Source organism: Nyctereutes procyonoides, unplaced genomic scaffold (genome assembly GCF_905146905.1).
Source record: "Nyctereutes procyonoides isolate TBG_1078 unplaced genomic scaffold, NYPRO_anot_genome, whole genome shotgun sequence".
In the NCBI taxonomy this organism is placed as follows: domain Eukaryota; kingdom Metazoa; phylum Chordata; class Mammalia; order Carnivora; family Canidae; genus Nyctereutes; species Nyctereutes procyonoides.
The window spans coordinates 40,083,834-40,102,889 of record NW_026575043.1 but is presented as its reverse complement, the minus strand read 5'-3'; the positions used below and the strand labels follow the sequence as shown (position 1 = coordinate 40,102,889).

At 41.2% G+C, this 19,056-nt stretch overlaps 2 protein-coding genes across 5 annotated transcripts in view; one reads left to right on the top strand and one right to left on the bottom strand.

Annotated features, from left to right (window-relative positions):
- MORC2 (MORC family CW-type zinc finger 2) overlaps positions 1-2,825 on the bottom strand; it is a 43,641-nt gene extending 40,816 nt beyond the window's left edge. For all 4 annotated transcript variants that reach the window (XM_055321827.1, XM_055321826.1, XM_055321829.1 and 1 more), the window contains exon 1: positions 1,278-2,825. In XM_055321827.1, coding sequence (XP_055177802.1) covers positions 1,278-1,345 — 68 coding nt within the window. In that variant the 5' untranslated portion in view covers positions 1,346-2,825. The remainder of the gene's footprint in view (positions 1-1,277) is intronic.
- TUG1 (taurine up-regulated 1) lies at positions 2,823-12,429 on the top strand (the record flags this gene model as incomplete). Its single annotated transcript, XM_055323266.1, has 2 exons — positions 2,823-5,223; positions 6,383-12,429. A coding segment is annotated over one exon (465 nt), but the record flags the coding sequence as incomplete, so codon positions are not given.
- Between the last annotated feature and the right edge of the window lie 6,627 nt (positions 12,430-19,056).

Below are 19,056 nucleotides of genomic sequence, written 5' to 3'. Positions count from 1 at the left end.
TCAGAACTGAAGTAACCATTTATCAAATACAATCACCTGAGAACATCTAAGTGGCCTTCGTGTGCTTGTTCTTAAACACGGCAGTCCAAATATAAAAAAGGATAGTGAAGATTTTGCCCAAGACTGTGTTATAAACTAGCTAAGCAAGCCTGATCTGCAACCTTATCTGAGTTTCGGATTCATCATCCATAGCATAAGACTTCACCTAAATGGCCTCTACAGTATCTACTCTAAAACGTTCTAGTTCAATAATAAGCTTCCTAAACAAAAGATAAAAGCAGGCTATCACCGTTTGGCAATTCACTACTCAGAAAAATTTTATTTCCTTAATTGGAAAAAAGAAAAAAATTACAGATGTCATCGCAAATTAACATATTGTTCTTTCCCATAAAAAGCTAAGTACTATTTTACTATCACTAGATGATTGAAGTCTATATTCTCAACCCTGAAGGTAGTTCTTCAGCTCTCTGGGCCATTCATGTAGCTGCTCATCACTTCTCCATCACTAAAATGGTAGAATACTTACCTTCATCTCAAAAGTGACAAACGAATGTGTGAAAAACACTGTGTAGTTATGATCCCACCAAATCACCTCCAAGAGAGTGGGCATAAGAATTAAGCCTGAAACATTCCCGATCAACATGGGATAATGATAATCTCTTCATGAACTCAAGAATCATAAACACGTTATGTGTTCTGTGATTTGCACATTTTGGGGTAAGGCTATTTAAATTATGGGTTTAAACAAGTTGCCATTTCCTGCTTAGCACATAAAATATTGGACATAAGGACAGATCTCCCTAGATGATAGAGCCAACTGTTGCTGAAAAGATAAACTAATAATTTCTTCTCAAAAGTTGTCATCTAAATGTCTTCTTTTTTTCTTGCTAGGAAAAAAAAGACTTGTTATTACCCAACTGTTTTGGCTTTTGTCACTAAAGAGAAACAGTTGATTCTAGAATAGTCCAACTTCTGGTGATCCAAAGAGTACTTGTTGGATTCCTATCCAACACTCGAATGAAACAATTCAATATATTGACTTCAAAAAAGCTAAAATTTGCATATGAGTAAATATATTTTGATCCAACAAATGAAGATCACATTCTTCTGGATTAGCAACAAATATTTCACTGATCTCAGTTCTTCAACACAGAGCTCAAGACTCATCCAGTGATACATCCCCAAAAGTAAAAACGCAGAATTTTCTGGGAAAAGGATCTCCGTATTATCAAGGAATGAGTTAGCAGTGACCTCAGGGGCACCTAAAGGATACTTACGAATTTGTATGCAGATATTCAAAGGTTAGCTGAGCTCGATTGAGACTGCTGTAATTTGTGAAAGCCATGAGTGCAGTGAGGTCTTCAGTCCTTTACCCTCTAACTGGGAAATAAAACCTTACGGTGTAATAGATTTCCCAGGATTCCTTCCAGTAAAGGTTTGGTAAGTCTGAGCTTCTGACGGTTAAAGAAGGTTTCCTAGTACCTATCCAAAACACATTCAAAGAGATGTCTAAAACTACAATTGATTCCTCCTTTTTTTAATCTTCTCAATGTTTATGATGCAATATTCTGGGGGAAAAAACTATGTTATAAATCTGTAGTCTTAAAGTGCTTTAGCATTAAGTTGCGATAGTTCAAGGAGTCGAATGTGGATGGTCTTGGAGTAGACGGTATTGGGAGTTGAAGATTTATGACTGCTCCATCTTCACAAGTTCTTCAAGCTTTCTTTGTTCCTCTAAATTTCTGATCAGAAAATTTAGCAATCCGGAAATTTACCAACTTCGGTCATAAAACTGGACAGTCACCCTTTTCTTCACCAATGAGCCCAGGATTCTTAAACAGGCCCCAGGCTGAGGACTACGAAGTCGATGGAGTACATACGGCGTTAGTTCCGGCTTCACCACCTCCCAACTGAAAGGTCTAAGCGCTGAGGGCGATTTCTGTTTCCAAAGCCCAGAACCAATCTAGCTTGTGGTCCCGTCCCAATCCCCTCAGGGTAGTGCGCTGGTCAAATTACCTCACACTGACCCACAAAGACGCCTCAGAATTGACCCGCCCAAATCACCTGACGTGGGCAGCGCCCCTCCCCCACTTCCCTCAGACAGAGGCCTCTGGCTGCCGGGCCCTTGCCGGGCCTCGGTACCGAGGCTGCCTCCTCCTCATGAGAGGAGTTAGTCCCAGCTTTCAAGGCTCGAGTCGAGGGCAGTGTGGCGAGCGCACCACCCGACCGGGCGTTGCCCGGTGCTCAAAGCTGCCTTTATCCCTCCCCACGGAATCGGAACCCAACAACCGCAGCGCGCTCTTGGAACCATGTGCTGCCTCCGCCTCCGCCGCTGCCGCCGCCGCCGCGAGACAAGCCGCCCACGCGCCGCGCTGGATGAGATGATGACAGGACTCAGCACCACGATATTCGGCGTTTAGGGCTGCTCTGCCGCCGCTGCCGCAGCCGCCGCGGCCACCTCGGGCACCGCTTTGTCTCCGCTAGTGCACACAACCCGGGCCGCCTCGCGCACTCCCCGACGCCCCAAGCCCCCGAGGCCTCCGCGGCGCACTCAGCCAATCACGGAGCCGCAGCTCTTCCCGCCCCCGCCCTGATGCGACGCCTCCTGATTGGCGGGAAGCGGGTCTCCACGTGACCGGATCTTGTTAGCCGGGCCCGCCCCTGTCACGTGAGAGCGCGCGCCTCTCTTCCTGCTTTCATGACCCTCTCCGCCATTTAAAGAAACAGTACCGGGGGCGGGCCGAGCGACGCAGCCGGGACGGTAGCTGCGGCGCGGACCGGAGGAGCCATCTTGTCTCGTCGCTGGGGAGTCAGGCCCCTAACTCGAAGAAGCCCTGGCGCGCCCTCCCCCCCTCCCCGGTCTGGTAGGGCGAAGGAGCGGGCGCGCGGTCGATCGAGCGATCGGTTGGCGGCTCTTTCTCCTGCTCTGGCATCCAGCTCTTGGGGCGCAGGCCCGGCCGCCGCGGCGCGCGCCCGGTGGCCGTTGGCGCTCGCGCCGCGTCTTTCTTCTCGTACGCAGAACTCGGGCGGCGGCCTATGCGTTTGCGATTCGACGAGGAGTCGTCCGGGTGGTCGGCGGCGGCGGGCAGCTGCTCCGCCCCGCTCCCGGGGAGGCGGCGGCGGCGGGATTTGGCGCGGCCGGGGAGGCGGGGGTGGCCGGGGCTGGCCTGGAGGCCTGGCGCCACCCTTCGGGGCCTGCAAGGACCCAGTTGGGGGGGCAAGAGGGCGCCGGGGGATGGTTGGTGGTGGGCTTTCTACTTTGCCTTTTTCTCCTTATGCCCCCTTAGTGAGGGGCGGGAGCTCTGGCGGCAGCTCCGGGGTGGGGAGACAAGCCCCGGAGTCGGAAGAGCTGGGTTTGCTTCCGGGCCTAGCCACCAGCTGGCCGAGTGACCTTAGGCAAATCACTCTGTAATTTGTCGGCGCCTCAGTTTCCTCCTCTGCCTATCAATGTTTGTGGGGTTGAAAGCGCTTTGTAAAGTATAAAGCGTCGGTATGTACGTAAGGGATGATTATTGTTTGTAACGGGGTTTTTTTGAGTTGTAAGAAAAGTTAGCAATTGCCCAGTTCTTGGAATTTGAACCTGGGAACCTTGGATTGAAGTTGGAGATCCCCCTAAACTCCTTGGAATTGTATGCAGAAATAGTGGGAGTGTGCATTTTTGGGAAACGAGGATCCATCGCCAGCAAGTTTTCAAAGGGGGCTGTGACCCAGAAGAGTTAAGAACTATGATTCTTTTATGCCACAGGGAGGAAACTGAGGCCTAGATGTCATTTGGGACCCTTCACAACCGATTTGAAGCCCCTGTTTGAATCCCTGGGATATGTGAGCTGTTTCTATGCATAATGGATAGTTGGGGTAACAACACTCCACTGCTTGGCTTCTATTCTGAGTCTTTTCCTTTTACCATGGGGTGCCTGAAGGGTGGCTGACACGTTGGTATGGCTCAATGGCACCCAATATAAAGCAGCTAAAACTAGAAATGGGTGTGTTCTCTACTAATAAGAAGCCTGTAGAATCTTTGGGCCAGCAATTCTTGGTTTTCTGCTGCTTATACTGGTACCTGACTACCTTCCTCTTTCATTGACAATTTTCCACAACCAAGGTTGCCATCCATTACTCCTTAATATTCTATATCCTTAGTCTGTGCGGTTGGTAGTGAGCAGGCTTATTTTTAAATGGTGCTGCCGAGTCCAGCTAATTAATGGTGCAGGTGGATTTTTAGCAAGCTGGCTCACTTGGAACAGACTAAATCAGGCATGGAATTCCTGAAGATGTTTGGGGGTTTATGTTTCTTAATGGAAGGTTAACATTCTCTGGAAAGTTTTGTCATGACTTCTGCTGAACTGCAAAATCAGTAGATTTGGAAGTGTTTCAATGCTTAACTGTTTCCTGGCCTGCTTTGTATTGTATTTGCTTGAAAGTGTGTCACTAAGATGGCCAAAATGCTTCTTTGTTAATTGTCAGCTGCTTTTATCAAATTCCAGGCCATTGTCCAGCAAACACTATAGAAATGTTTGAACAGTTGGATTTCAAACATTTTCATTTTGTGGGGTGGTGCGTACCAGTGGTACAGCTCTAAGCAAGTGAACATAAACACATGTAAGTGTATTTTGTCTGGTTAGGCGTTTACCTGTTTTGCTATTCCATACAAATGTCTGAGAAAATCAATTGACTATTCCTTTTACGTAAAGGGGAGAGACAAATGATCTCACTTCCAGAAAAATGACTGTTTTGGAGAAAAACGTGTTGGTCTTTTAGCTCTTTTGTTATTATCTGGATGTACCTCAGAAGAATCTTAAGACTGTGGTGATCTTATAAGATGCTTTCCTCCAGAGAAAGGAGGAGGAAAAAAACAACTGGAACTCAAAGCTTGAAATTCTGTGACAAAACGTGAGATATCCAGGATAGGAGGCCGAAAAGGTTTCACTACGGTGTTCTGCACTAGCTGGAGCAGATGCTCTTCTGTGTAGCCATGACATGGACTCCAGATTTCCAGATTTTCAAGAACTGCACCTGCCACTTGAAGAGCTTGTCAGAATGTGACAGGAACTCTGGAGCTGAATATTTTTGTTTTTGAATTTGGGGGCTGTCGACCTTGCTTCAAGAAGAGACAGCAACCGAGCAAGCACTGCCACCAGCACTATTACTGGGAATTCGAAGACCTGAGTTTCTGCCAGACCTTCTGTGCAAACTCTAGCAACACTCCACCAAAAGTGAACTACGGTACTTGATATTTTCCAAAATGCCTCACTCTTTACTTACCTACTATCTCTGCACTTTCTGTTCTTGCTCTCTAGTTTGGGATGTGTTCCTCTGGTTCTTCACTTGTCAAAATGCTGCCATTTCCTCAATATCTATGTCATATGTTCTCTACTTCATGCATCTCTTTAGCTTTATTTTTTCTTAAGTTTTTATTAAATATTTACATTATTTTATATTAAGTTGTTGTTTACCTTTTAGCTACTTTGCATAGTATACCTCGTAAAGTCCCTGGCAAGCATTTGCTTTTTCCAGATAGCAAGTGCCTTGAAAGCAAAGGCTTTGTCTTAAGGATCTTTGCCCACCTATACTGCTACATGTGATGAAGCATTTTGTAGAAAGAATTAATTTAGAGAGCAGGCCATCAAAATAGATTCTCCGTAAGATGTTTGGTAACCTAAGTACTCTTGATTAGGAAAAAGATCACTATTATGGGCCATATTTCTTTCTGTGTTTCATGATTTTTTGTTTTTGTTTTTTGATTCTAAATTTAAAAGATTTAGGGAGCCCTCAGATGTAAAGAAAAACTGATATATTGTATAGGGTATTAACAGAAGGGTGCGAATACCAGGGCCTTATTCCCTGGGTATCTTATTCTTTCCCACACAAGATGGAATCTTCTTAAAATGAAAGTTAAAGACAACTTTTAAAAGTATGAGGTGGTAGGATAATTTGAAGAAAGCATTGGAAAAGTAAGAAAGACAAGGTCTCCTTCGGTGTTTGTATATAAATTTAAATTCAATTCTTCATGTGCTGCCCATTGAGCTACTTCTTTCTCCCCCTTCAAGCACTGCTCAGCAGGCTGAATACAATCAAATTACTCCCCCAAATTATGAGACTTAAGGGCAATTCCTGTTTGTTGCTACTCTGAGACGGTTTGTTCTCGAGTCAGGAAGCAGTCCCTGCCAGAGAACTCTTTCTGTTCTTATCATCACTAATTGTTAATCAGAAAGCTTTTTTTAATTCTGCATTTATCATTTGTCAGCTTCTTAGCTAGTCCTATCAAGAATTAGTACCCATCAGGCAGCTGATAGCTGATAGCACACTCACTCCAGTGTTAGAATCCTGTGTTTCTAATTCCATGCATTTGTTATCTTACCTGTTTTGTTCCTGTCCCTTCCAGTCCTGTGCCTCCTGATTGCTGAGTATTCATCTGGACCTTCTGACCACCTTCCTTGTACTATTCCATCAGCCTACAGATCTGGTACCTGGATTTTTGACCTTGGTGATTCCTTCACCTTACTGCTGAAGAAGACACTATTCCAGTGGACCACTGTGATCCAGGAGGCATTCAACCATCATGATGTGGCCTTCACCTCCACTCCTGTTCCACTCAGATTCAGAACAGCCCTTAGTAGTGAAGTCAAACTGTTTAAGCCAAGTAGCTGAAACTATATTGTCGCAACAAAGGCCCAATTTTTTCCTCGAGTGTGCATTTCACTTCTTCAGTTAAGGCCTTCAGAGACATGGTAATTTGGACCAGGGGATTTTTAGTTATCAACACTGAAGAATGACCATCTTGTCAAGAATGGCATTGGACCATACCCCACAATCTCAAATGATTGAAATTAATGAAGCGTCTAGGATCCTATCCAGGTCACTGGACCCTATTCTTTATCCACTTCAAGTCTATAGTAGCCTACTGAATAGAAAGCAGATATTCTGACCAGCAGATATTGGGATTAAAACAAAGGCACAGTGAACTCACAGCATCTTTGGGATTACTCAGGAACCAGAACTTTTCACACAAATGTAAGAAATTCTACCAAGGAATCCCTTTACCTAACAACATCTCACAAAGCTCCAATCAGATTCCAGAAAGACCTCTTGATATATCCAGGTAGAACCTATAATGGTAATCCCTTATGTTTATTTAGCACTTTATAGTTTCAAAGCACTTTTACATTAATCTCAATTATCAAAATAACACAGTAAATTATAATCCCTTTTTGCAAATGAGGAAATGGAAATATAAAAGGTTATCCAAGGTGACACACCTATAAAGTGGTAGAGCTCAGGCCTTCTGACTCCCAGTCCAGTTCTCTCCATGAAATTAACTTGGCCTCCACTTTACCTGCATTGTTAAGATGGTTGGAGATTGGTAACCCTGGAAAAGTTTCCAACTTCCTGATATGGTGCTCTCAGAATGTTTTAAGTGTAATCTTATGATGGCTGCACCTAGACCAGAATTCCATGGCAATAACCCTAAGGTTTAAGAACAGACTCTCCATAGTGGTAGACTATCCAGTCAACATGGCATACGTTCATCTGACAGTAAAACTATGTAACATGAAACACAAAGCTACTCTTAGTTGTTCCCATGGTCTTCCAAATGGGCTAATTAATTGGAGATCCCTATTCATGTTTTGTTCTCCTCTTTTTTTTTTCCTAAGTCTTGTTAATAACTCCTAGACACCAAGATCTTATTATCATCTATGGTCCTCTGCCCTCAAACATTTACTTAATAGTTCTACATTTTTTTAGAGTAGGGCTGTTCATATATGTATGCATGTGTGTATTTGATGCATACATATAATCTATATACATAGAGCTTCCGGAGTCCTGTAAGGTGGTAAAATATGTGTTCCCTCCCCTGATTCAATATAGTGTATTAAAGGCTCTAAGAAGGCTTGCAACAGGAAGCCTCATTGAGCTGTTTTGCCCAGTATGTCCTAAGTTTAATCAAACACAGTGTTATTTTTGCAGCATTCCTTTAAATGGAATGAGGGAAACTGCTTTAGAGCAGTATAGCCAGTGGTTCCTGATTGCCCTGGAGACCCAGGAATAAACAGCATCTTTGAAGCCCTTCCCCCCTCCCTTTTTGTACTTTGTCAATAACTGCTTGAATTGGTATGTTTTAATCATCTAAGAGTCCTATATCTTGATCGTATTACCTCTATTTGTTAAAGGAACTGCTAGAAAATTTGTGGGACTATATGGGAAGGGAATGGGGAAAAGTTAATGTCTCCCAAATTGGATGGATTCCATGACATTTAACAATATACTTGTCTGTCCTTAGAATTGTGCTGTAAACCTAGCCCAAAGGTATTGAATCTCACTTAAGTGGGTGAGATTGGGAAGGGAAGGGAGGAGGAGAATGGAGAAAAGGGGGAGAGGGATGAGAAGGAAATATTTTCTTAGAATTTGAATTGTGGCCCATTGAGATCTTAGCAGTACTTGAAAATAAGTCATCTAGCCATGGACTTGGGATAATATTTGCAAAGAAATGAATGCATTTTGCAGATGTATGCTGACTGCAAAAACTCCAGTACTATTGTCACTTAAAGCCAATTAGACTGTTATTTGATAGTCACAAACCCAATTTGAGGCCATCAATTTATAGCACACTTGAATGTTATAACTTCATCATTCTGTAATGTGGCCCATATTAGGGAAAGAATGACTAGGAAAACACCTTCTTGGCTTACCACAGCCTTTGCTCACAGTTTCTGGTTTCTGTGACCTATTTTTTGTATTTCAGCATTTTGTGAACAACTTATTCTTAGATCATTGGTTTTCCAAAGGCTTTGTGACCATGAAGCCCTTTGGATGAAAACTATGTGGAAGCCCAGAGTAAAAGAGAAGCTGCTGTAGATGAAGCAGGAGTGGGGGGCCTGAAACCTGCCACAAGCATCTTCCTTTATCACCATGGTGACCCCTAAGGAGACTTCTTTACAACACCTAGAATTCTTCAGAACACTGTTTGAAAACCACTGCCCTAGACAACATGTGCAACCTGAATGGCATTCTGATCTGTACCTCTACCAACCAAGTCCATGTTCAGTTGATGCTACTCATCCTTAGGAATATTTACTGTGGGCAAAGTCAGAAAAGTACAAGAAGATGGGCATATCTTTGCCCCCTCAGAGTAGTCATGTGGGCTGAAAGTGGTATCAAATGGACTAGATCAACAGCCCTGTACCCCCAGATGGATATCAAGTCAGTGATTCCTGGGATTCAATATAGTCAGAGAGCAATTCATACGTACTCTATACTGACATACCCCCTTACCCAACTTCTTTCACAAACACCAGATTCTCTAGTGGTACTTGAAATAAATAACTCTGAAGTCTTGATCCTCTTTGGATACCTGAATCGCCAGGTATTGAAGCTGGTACTAAAGTTGATGATGCCTCATTGAGGCCATGTTAGACCAACTTGTATACGTTGGACCTCCCATCATCAGCCATGGTACTCTACTTCGTGTGCAAGGGATAACCATTAACAATGAAAGTAGAACTGAAATACTGGTAACATTACCTAGGGGTAATGGTTATTCATCTTATTCTCAAAACTCCAAGTCACTATGACTCAACCAGGGGCAGTTACACTGCTTCTTGGTTATTTTTCAGTTTAACTGCTGTTTTCCAAGACAAATGAGCTAACAACCTTAAAAAAAAAATAAAATTTCCTCCATCATTGGCACATCTCCAAAATTACGAATACTCTTCTCTAACTACATGTAACACCTGATCCACAAGAGACTATTTTTGAATATCCTCTCTCCTGTATATGATGTTAAATGTGATGCTTTGGAAAATTTTCTTCTAACCAATGAGAGGTACTCTTATGATGGATCTTTTGATGTCTGGTACCATCAACTACCAGGCGTTAGGGATATTTGGAGGTAGACCTTTTGACCAAGCCATGGTAGTTTGCTTGCTGGGCATCTCAAGTTGTGTATCATCTACCTTTTTGCTGGAAATGTAGACTGACTTGAAAATCTACAAAGCCTGCAGCTAAGATTTTAGACTCCAGAGCTTCCTGCAGCTTCTTCCTAATATTACAAGACCACAGTGTCTTGTCCTTGTGGATGTTTTAATGGAGTTTCATCTGTCTCAATACTGTTGTTTTACACTGATTCAGAGTGGCTGACTTCATTCCTTGCTATGAGATACTCTCAGGCATTAAGACAACTTAATCTGTTTCTGCAGGATGGATTCAGTTCATGAACTCCCAGACCAGATCATGTCAGACAAGTAGACTTTGATTTTTGTCATGAGAAAAATCTCAGTCCTTCACTTCACAGTCTACTTAAGGGCCAGCTATCCTCAACTATACTCTAATGAATGCACTGGTTAAATGTTGGGAATGATTTCTTTGTATCTTTGTCTCTTATTCTCTAGACTAACCCGGATTATGTGACTTTGTCTACAAATCATCCAACAAGGCCTGTGCATCTTCAACTAATAAAAATCTAATGACTAGCTTGCTTGTATATACAACTATTGTTAATAAGAAGTTATCTACAAACTCCATTTTCTACTACCTTCAAAATGTCAGCTCAATTTTTTTTTCTGTACTTTACAGAAAAAGATACGGATCTACACTGCCAGTCATTCCGTTTAATCCTGTCAAACACAGTCAAAATGAGGGACTTAAGGTGAGGATCATCTGTTCGAGAGTCTAATATACACTGTATATAAAAATTGATGGTTGAAAATAAAGCCTAAAACTCAAATCTAGGGCTTTACCTATCTCCCTGCCTCAGATCTCAATCTAAGTCTTTCGGCAGCACTATCCAACCAATCTAAGGCCTTTTTTATAAGCTGATTCTCAGAGACGGGCCGTTTCAGAAGATGGAGACTTGATTACCAAAGAGAGTAGGGCCAACCTTCATGAACCTGGCTCTCCCAACCTTGTCATTCCCAGATGTAGCATAGACTCCTCAACAGAACCTCAAGTCTGAATTGAGAATATATCCTTCTACTGAGCTGAAAGTTCTTGGGCAGATAAATATGAAAATGAAAGCTTGTATACCTGACTGATGAAAATGGTATCCAGAGGAAACCCTAAGGAATGACCCTGGAGTACTCAGGGTAAAAACTAATTTACAGAGCATTGAAATCAACCTGCCCATTCTTCCAGATAACATCCTGGCTATTGGTGTGGCTAGCCCTGGTGAAGGTAACCTATTTGCCTGTTTTATGTAACCCAGCCCTGTCTGCCATTTTTGAAAATTTGCAATGAGACTGGCTGTGCTTGAGAAAACTACAACTGGTATCAGCCTGTCTTACACTCATTTCCACCCAGGAGTTTTGAATTGAAGCAACCTGCACCTCACCCCCACCCACTCCCCTGGACTTAATGTTCACAACTGGAAGGACCATGCTATATACTACTTGACCAGCAGCTCTTTTTAAGTGCAGAGTAAGTCTCTACATATATATATTTGATCATTTTCAGCATCTGAGACCTTATACTAGATCTGAAGGACTACAGCAGACTGAAAGCACTGTCCATTGCGCTCTTCTGCAGTAATACAGAGATGACAGAAATGTACCAGTTCACCTTGGCAAACAGCTAAAAAGAACACAAGAAAAGGTTTCCACTTAACTTAAACTTACCACTGACTTCAGCAGCCTCGGGACTATTTGCCAATGGGAGGCTTGTTCTGCTTTGTGTCAGCAAGATGGTTGGGCTCTCAGATTCAAGGCCACCGAGTTTACTTCTGTTGAAATGCTATTGCATCATCCAAAGTACTCTATTGGACATGATTATTCCCTTCAAATGGATTACAGGTTTCCTGAGTACAGGACAGACTTACTCCTCACGATGTTTTCTTCAAAATACTCTTATTATCAAGAAAGTAACAATGCCAGCTGTTACTGAACAGAGACTAAGCGAATTTTTCAGTATCTGGTCTTCCCATTGACATCAGTTGTTGTTTTTGATTGACCAGCATCCATTGCACTCTTTATAACAACTCTGATGTTTCTTGGAACCACTTTTCCTTATTTCCAGTTTACATGGTTCAGACAGTCTGGCCTAACTTTAAGCTTCTTGGGTGTACATGTAATTCAGACCTGATCAATCAGCATAGTCCCATCTCTTTCACCATAGTGATTGGTTCTGGAATGGTTTGATTCAAATTGGTCCAGTGATACTCAGCCATAAGAGTTTTACTGAACTGTGGAGGAGAAGCTCAGAAGCTATCTTTACTGAGGTTGCTTGGCTTTGTAGTATGAAAGCTCTAACCAACAGGGCCCACCATATTAAATGAGCCAGAAAATGAAGCCAGTGCAGAGGAAAGCAGAGCCAAATGATGGAGAGACTTGAGTCCTGATGACAATGTTTGTGCCCCTGGATCCAACCGTGCCTGAAGCTAGTATATCCCTATGGACTTTTCAGTTATGTGAGCCAATAAATACCCTTTTTTGCTTTAAGTTACTTTGAGTTGGGTTTCTATTGCTTAATATTGAGTCAGTCCTGGCTAGCATACTGTCTACCAATATCAAAACTTAACAGATTCAAGTATTTATTAAACTGGAGGTCATGGCCACACTGAACTTACTTTTCAAACCAGAAGACAGAGTGAAACAGGAAGTGACAATGTTTAAGTTACTACAGACATAAAAATTACATGGTAGAAAAATACAGAAGAAAACCTAAGTGTTTATTGGTAAAGGATTGGTTAAATAACACGTTTCAGCCATCTAAGAAAATCTATATGGCTATTAAAATTAATAAACTACCTTTATTCTGTATGGACATGGAAAATGGCCATGATAATATTAAGTGCAACAAACTATTAATAGAAAAATGTATAGTATGAACTCACTTAAAAATTTGTGTTTATGATGCATAGAAAAGTCAACTAATGGCTTTCTTCAAATAGTGTAGTTTACATGAGACTTTCAACTTTATATGTTTCTGTATTGAATATTTTACACTACTCACATTACTTTTAAACTTTATTTAAAAATAAAGGATTTTAAAAATTAAATTTAGTACTTATTGTTTGACTTTGGCAGGTTACTTACCACTGAGCTTATTTTGTCAAGTAATTTTAAATACCCATCTTTATGTTAGTTAATATTTAGATAAATATATTCATCATCCATTACTGAAGCTGACAAGGTTGTTGTGTACCTTCTTTGAGAAACTCAGCTCAGTGTTTCTTAATTTTTCAAGCATCTCTCTTTAAATGTCTGAGTTGTTTTGGATGACCAGAATATCATAGTATCAGTGTTCACTAAAGATTACTGCAGTGTTCACAGTAGCTAGTAAAAGGGAAAAACATTTTCCTTGAAATCCTTGAGTATTTTGATCTCATAGTCCAGTTCAGTAGTGACCTTCCCCCCTCACCCCCACACCCCCTTTAGGTGACACTTCTCATTTTCTTCCTGCCTTTCTGGCTGTTGCTCCATTGTAGATAGTCTTCTCCCCATCATTTAAATATTAAATGTAATGGTTATCCATTGATTTTTGCCTCCTGAGTCATTTCCCCTTTCTTTTAATGATAGATCCCCACATTTTCTTTGGAATGCTATTCCTTTCCATTCTGTGGTTTTAGTGAAACTATAGATTACAATATTACAGCCTCATACCCCCCTGGTTGATCATGTGATCCAAGGCTTGTCCAATCAAAATTCCCTTCTCACCATGATTTTGAGTTTTAACAGAGGTGGCACAAACAATCAGGAGCTGATTCATTCTGATGATAGTGTCCCAAGAAAACTATCAGAGTTGGTGCAAGGATATCCCCCCCACCCTCAATAGTGCCCTGGCTCTTTTTGTCAAGGCCTAGTTATCCAAATTTTCCTTTGATTCTATATATAGACTGCCATACATCCTTGAAGTATGATCCCTTTTCATTTGTCAGCCAAAGCAAATTTCTTTTGCTTACAGCCAAATGACCAATAACAAATTGATACCAGAGAGTTAAATGGGCTTCAGACCCTCAGGAACATGGAAGATCTGGAATTGAATCTGAATTAAAGGCAGCAAAAAACTTGCCCTATATTCCCAGAGTAGGGGAAATGAGCGATTTATATTGGCAAAGGAGCCAATAAAGGTACTTCCCCCTTGTCAGTTGGAAGCATATGCCTGTTGAAGGCAAAATTTAGATAACCAGGTAGCTGTTGACAATTTGAAATGGATGAGGAAGCCATTCTACTGGCAGTATCTTCTCATTAACATCTACAGGTGTGTGTTGGTGATGGTTAAATATGCTAGCGGATGTGTAAATTACAGATTTCAAGGTTTGGTTTAAGAACTCAAGGATAGTATCACCCAGAAGTTTTAGGTTTGACAGTGGATGTGATAAGTGGAAATTACTTTTTTTAAATTATCTTCTTAGAAGAATCCGTTTTCTACAGTGTGTTGAATGGAAGCATTTATAAAATTACTCCTGTTGAAGAATGCATGTCCTGGGCAGCCAAGGAATAGAACATAGTGGACAGCTGCATTTACCTAACCAGTGTCTTTTCCCTCTCCTTTGAGAATAGCACCTCACCTTCCCTTTGGGAAGCAGCCTATCTCCCATGCTACCCAAACATAATATGTAAATAGCATATGAGTTGATGTTACTGAGGTATCCTCAGTTGCCCAGATTCTTGATTTTCTTGAATGTTAAGCTTCTCAAAAATTTTTTGTGAACTGCCTTATATCCTTCCTGTACATTACATTGGCTGTGCAGGCTGTTACATAGGTCTGCAAAAGATATCCCTTTACACTATGCACAGAGGCCTAGTAGCCAGGGTCAATTTTTGTTACTTACAGAGAAACCCAACTGAATCAGTGTTGCTCCTCTGTCTTAGGCCTTCTTGGCCTATTCTGCAGAATCTCCCCCATTCCCATGGCTTTGGTTTCCAACTATGTGTTGATACTTCCAGATTCCTATTTTGAGTCCTGATACATTTCCTGAGCTCCAGATCTTAATGTCATCTGGATATTCCCCTGCTTGATAAACACACAGATCCTTCACACAGAAGGATCATTTTTCCTTCAAAATCTGCTCTTCTGGTGTTCTGTTCTTGATTAATGGCACCACCCTCCACCCTCATTTTCAAACCAGAACACAGGAATTAACTCTTGTCACTGAAGCTTCTCTTCTATCACCCCCGTCATCCCTATTAGTCATTAAGGTACATCATTTACATGATACACTCTCCTATGCTACCAGAACATAATATATAAATAGCATAATCCCTCTCCTAGTGTATCATGTAAATATACCTTAAAACTGTCTCCACTTCTATCAGCCTTGTCCAAGGTATCTATTGCTAAGACTATTGTGATGCCATTCTAGTGTCACTATCTCTACTGCTGTCCTACTACAGACTGTTCTTTGCAGAGCAGCTAGAGTAATCTTTGATACGAAATCTGATTGTGTCACTCCCCTGCCTAAAACCTTTTAACAGTTGCTCCATTGTTTCAGAATAAAATCTAAACTTTTATTCTGGAACTTTATACTTGTTTACAAGGCTCTTCATTGTCTTGCTCAAGCCTTTCACCACTTCAAACAAGGACAACTCAATTTTGTATGTTGGAGTTTCCTATAATATTTCATGTGAAAAAAGGATTCCAAATTTCTCTTTCCATGAAGTTTCTAAATTAAATTTGATATGTGTTACTACTATATAGAACTACCGTTAAGTGCTTAGAGAGCAACCAAATTCCTGCCTCACAACATAGACAATAGCAGAGAAACTACAAATTCAAATGTTAAAATGAAATATTAGAAGAATTGTTAAGAGACTTTTTATAATTTTATGATGGGGGATCATAAGCAAAAAATCTAGAAGCTCTCAGGGAAATTATAGACATTTGATTACATAAACAAATTTGGGGAAAACAAATCTTAGTTCTATAAAAGACACGTGAGAGACACATGAAAAATTTCCAACACAAGTGACAGATTGATGATTAATATCACTAACATACAGAGAGTTCCTACAAATTGATTATTACAAAAAGAAAAAAAAAGTCACCCCAATAGAGAACAGTATTCTCCCTGTTGTATAGCTAAGAAAACAGGCTCAGAAGAATGAAGTAACTTGCCCAAGTCCTACAGTAGGTGATCACAGGTCTTGGGCTATGACACAAATTCAAGTGATTTTACTCCTGAGTCCATGCTTCGAATCATTTTTCTCTCTGGCATTTCAATAAGCATATGAAAGCAGATAAAGTGTATACATGGTTAGTGAGATGTAAATCAAAACAACAGGGTACCATTGGTCACCTATCAGATGCAAAATTTTAAAAAGCACTGACTTCCAGTGTGGCAAAAATTAGGGTAAATGAAAGCCTCTGTACATTGTTGGTGGCAATATGGAGTGTTCCCATCTTTTTAAAGGTAATTGGCCATAGCAATGACATTTTTTAAAAACATCTTTTAACCTAGCAGTCCCCCTTTGAAGAACTGTATCTCAGAGAACTAAAAGCACTGCGATACAAGGACATCAGTGCAAGAAGTTTGCTGCAACATGGCCTGTGGTAGCAGAAAACTGGAAACAACTTGACAGTCCATCAAAGGGAATTGGTTAAATAATTTCTAGAATTAAAAGCTGAAGTATTATGCAGCTTTTTAAAAGAATGAGACAGACCTCTAGCTCTTAATCTGTGGCATGTCTATGATATATACCATAAGTGAAAAGACAGAGTTACAGAGTAATATATGTTGTGAACCCATTTTTGTGAAAACAAAACCTACAAATGTGTCAATGAATAAATGATCATCAAAGAAAGGTGGAAACACAGCAGACATGATGTAACTTGAAGAGTTTGGAGAAACGTAGTACTTTGTACATATTGACATTGTTTCACTAGTAGTGGGCGGCACATGCCTTTTTTTTTTTAAGAAAAAATTTAGTCATTTCTAAATTTAAGTATATTTAAAGCAAATTGCAATTGGACATTTTCTAATTAGAATATGCTGGGCAGCCCAGGTGGCTCAGCGGTTTAGCGCTGCCTTCGGCCCAGGGTGTGATCCTGGAAACCCGGGATCGAGTCCCACATCGGGCTCCCTGCATGGAGCCTGCTTCTCCCTCTGCCTGTGTCTCTGCCTCTCACTCTCTGTGTCTCTCATGAATAAATAAATAAAATCTTTTTTAAAAAAAAGGAATATGCTAATAGAAGAGTGAGAATCAAAAAGTAGGGGAACAAAGAGTAATGGTTAGTTAAGTCTTAATATTTAGGATTGCCTTTTGAAGGTGCTTGTTTTCCAAGTGACCGGATAGGGCACTCTCTATAGTGAAGAACTGTACATTAGGGTGAACATTCTGACAAAGACTGGTTGTCTCCCTGTATCTGTCCTTCCTAGAACAAACACATTTTCCAGCCTCCCTTGCATGGAAGTATAACCCACTGACTACTTTTTAGCCAATGGGACATTAGCAACTGCTGCAGCTTGTCCTTAAAAGAGTATGCCCATTTTCTTCCGTTCTGCTGAGCACAATGTGGGCTTGGTGGCAAGAACTTGAGCATGTCACAGTTGGACTGTGGAGAAGGAAGTGTGTGCAGATGTCATGGAGCAACAAGTTAGAAGAAGCCTAGGTTTAGGATGAATGAGGAACCACCATACCAGGCCTGAACTCTTTACTTCTGGACGTTGTTTATAAGATAAATTCTGTCCTCTTAACATACTTGGCATTTGAGGTTTTCCGTCTCTCACAGCTGAACCTAATCTGCCCATGAATACTTTGATGGGAATATTTTTTAGGAACATCTCATTACATCTGTTCTAATTTTATGCTACTGAAACAACTTGCCCCTGGCTGGACTGACAGAAGTGCAATGTTCTAGGTGGATGACTGTTTGATCCACGAATCAGGCATATGTCTCCCATCATAAACTAGTCAGTTGGCTTTATTAGCCAGGTGCCCATTCTTTATGCCCCCAGAATTCCCACTGCCATGGATATCTATTGCTTTTTTTATTCCCACTATCTATCCCCACTTCTTTTGAATTGCCTTCCACCACTCTGTCTGTATGCTAACTATCCCTGGCTCCAGGTTGAGTACATAACCAAGACTGACCAACCAGAGCCCTGCAGCCCCTTGGTCAAGGTATTTAGATAAGGGATAAGCGTATGATCTAAGCCAAACCAATCTTATACAAACTACAAGTTAATCCTGAGAGGTGAGAGGGTGGGGGATGTTTAAACAACTGAGAAAGGCATTTCTTTTTGTTTTCAATCCACTGAATTTAGAAGTCTAAGGCTAACAAGTGTGGTACTGCTGATAACCATCTCACTACCATAAGAAGATGGTGTGTCCGAGAATGGAACATGCACAGGGACGTAACAAAGAGAATCCTTAAAGACATTGTTGCCCCCTGGATCCAGCCATGCCTGAAGCTAAACTAATCCTGGACATTTTTTGCAAGCAGTAAATCCAACTTTCATCTAATTCATTTTGAGTTGTCTTCTCTTTTCATGAAACGGACAGAGTCCTGACTGAACCATCCCATTTCAATTTATTAACAACAGCAGACATACAGTAAGTGTTAGAAAATAGTATGAGATCAATTTATTAAGAGGCAGAAACTTAGAATTTGTTAACTCCAGTAGACAGAACCACAGAAATTTCTGCATTGGCAAGGCCAAAGACGCTGACATGCTACTTAACCTTTCTGAGCCAATTTCTTTATTCAGAAAAGTAGGCATAGCTATGGTCCCTATCTCAAAGAATGTGAGGATTAGGAGAAAGAATGAACACACAGTACTGAGCACAGTGCCTGGCACCTAATAAGCCCTTAGTAAATGGCAGTTGTTAGCAATAATATTAAGGCATTAATACCCTGGAAGCCAGCCATTCCCTTGCCATCTTTTTAACCACAACTTGCCAGTGTCAATAGAATACATTCCATCATAGTTGATCTCTTTTATAAGGAAAACCAATTCCTTATTTGCCCCATCACCCTTGGAAGTGCTGGTGGCAACAAACATGTCACATTACATTTCTCTCATAGGCTGAGGTCCTTGGATGCCACCTTTGCCAGCTGACCTGTTAGCAAATGTGACAGGAACCCTGGATTAAGGGTCCAATGAGGTCCAGTTCTCATTGATAAAAA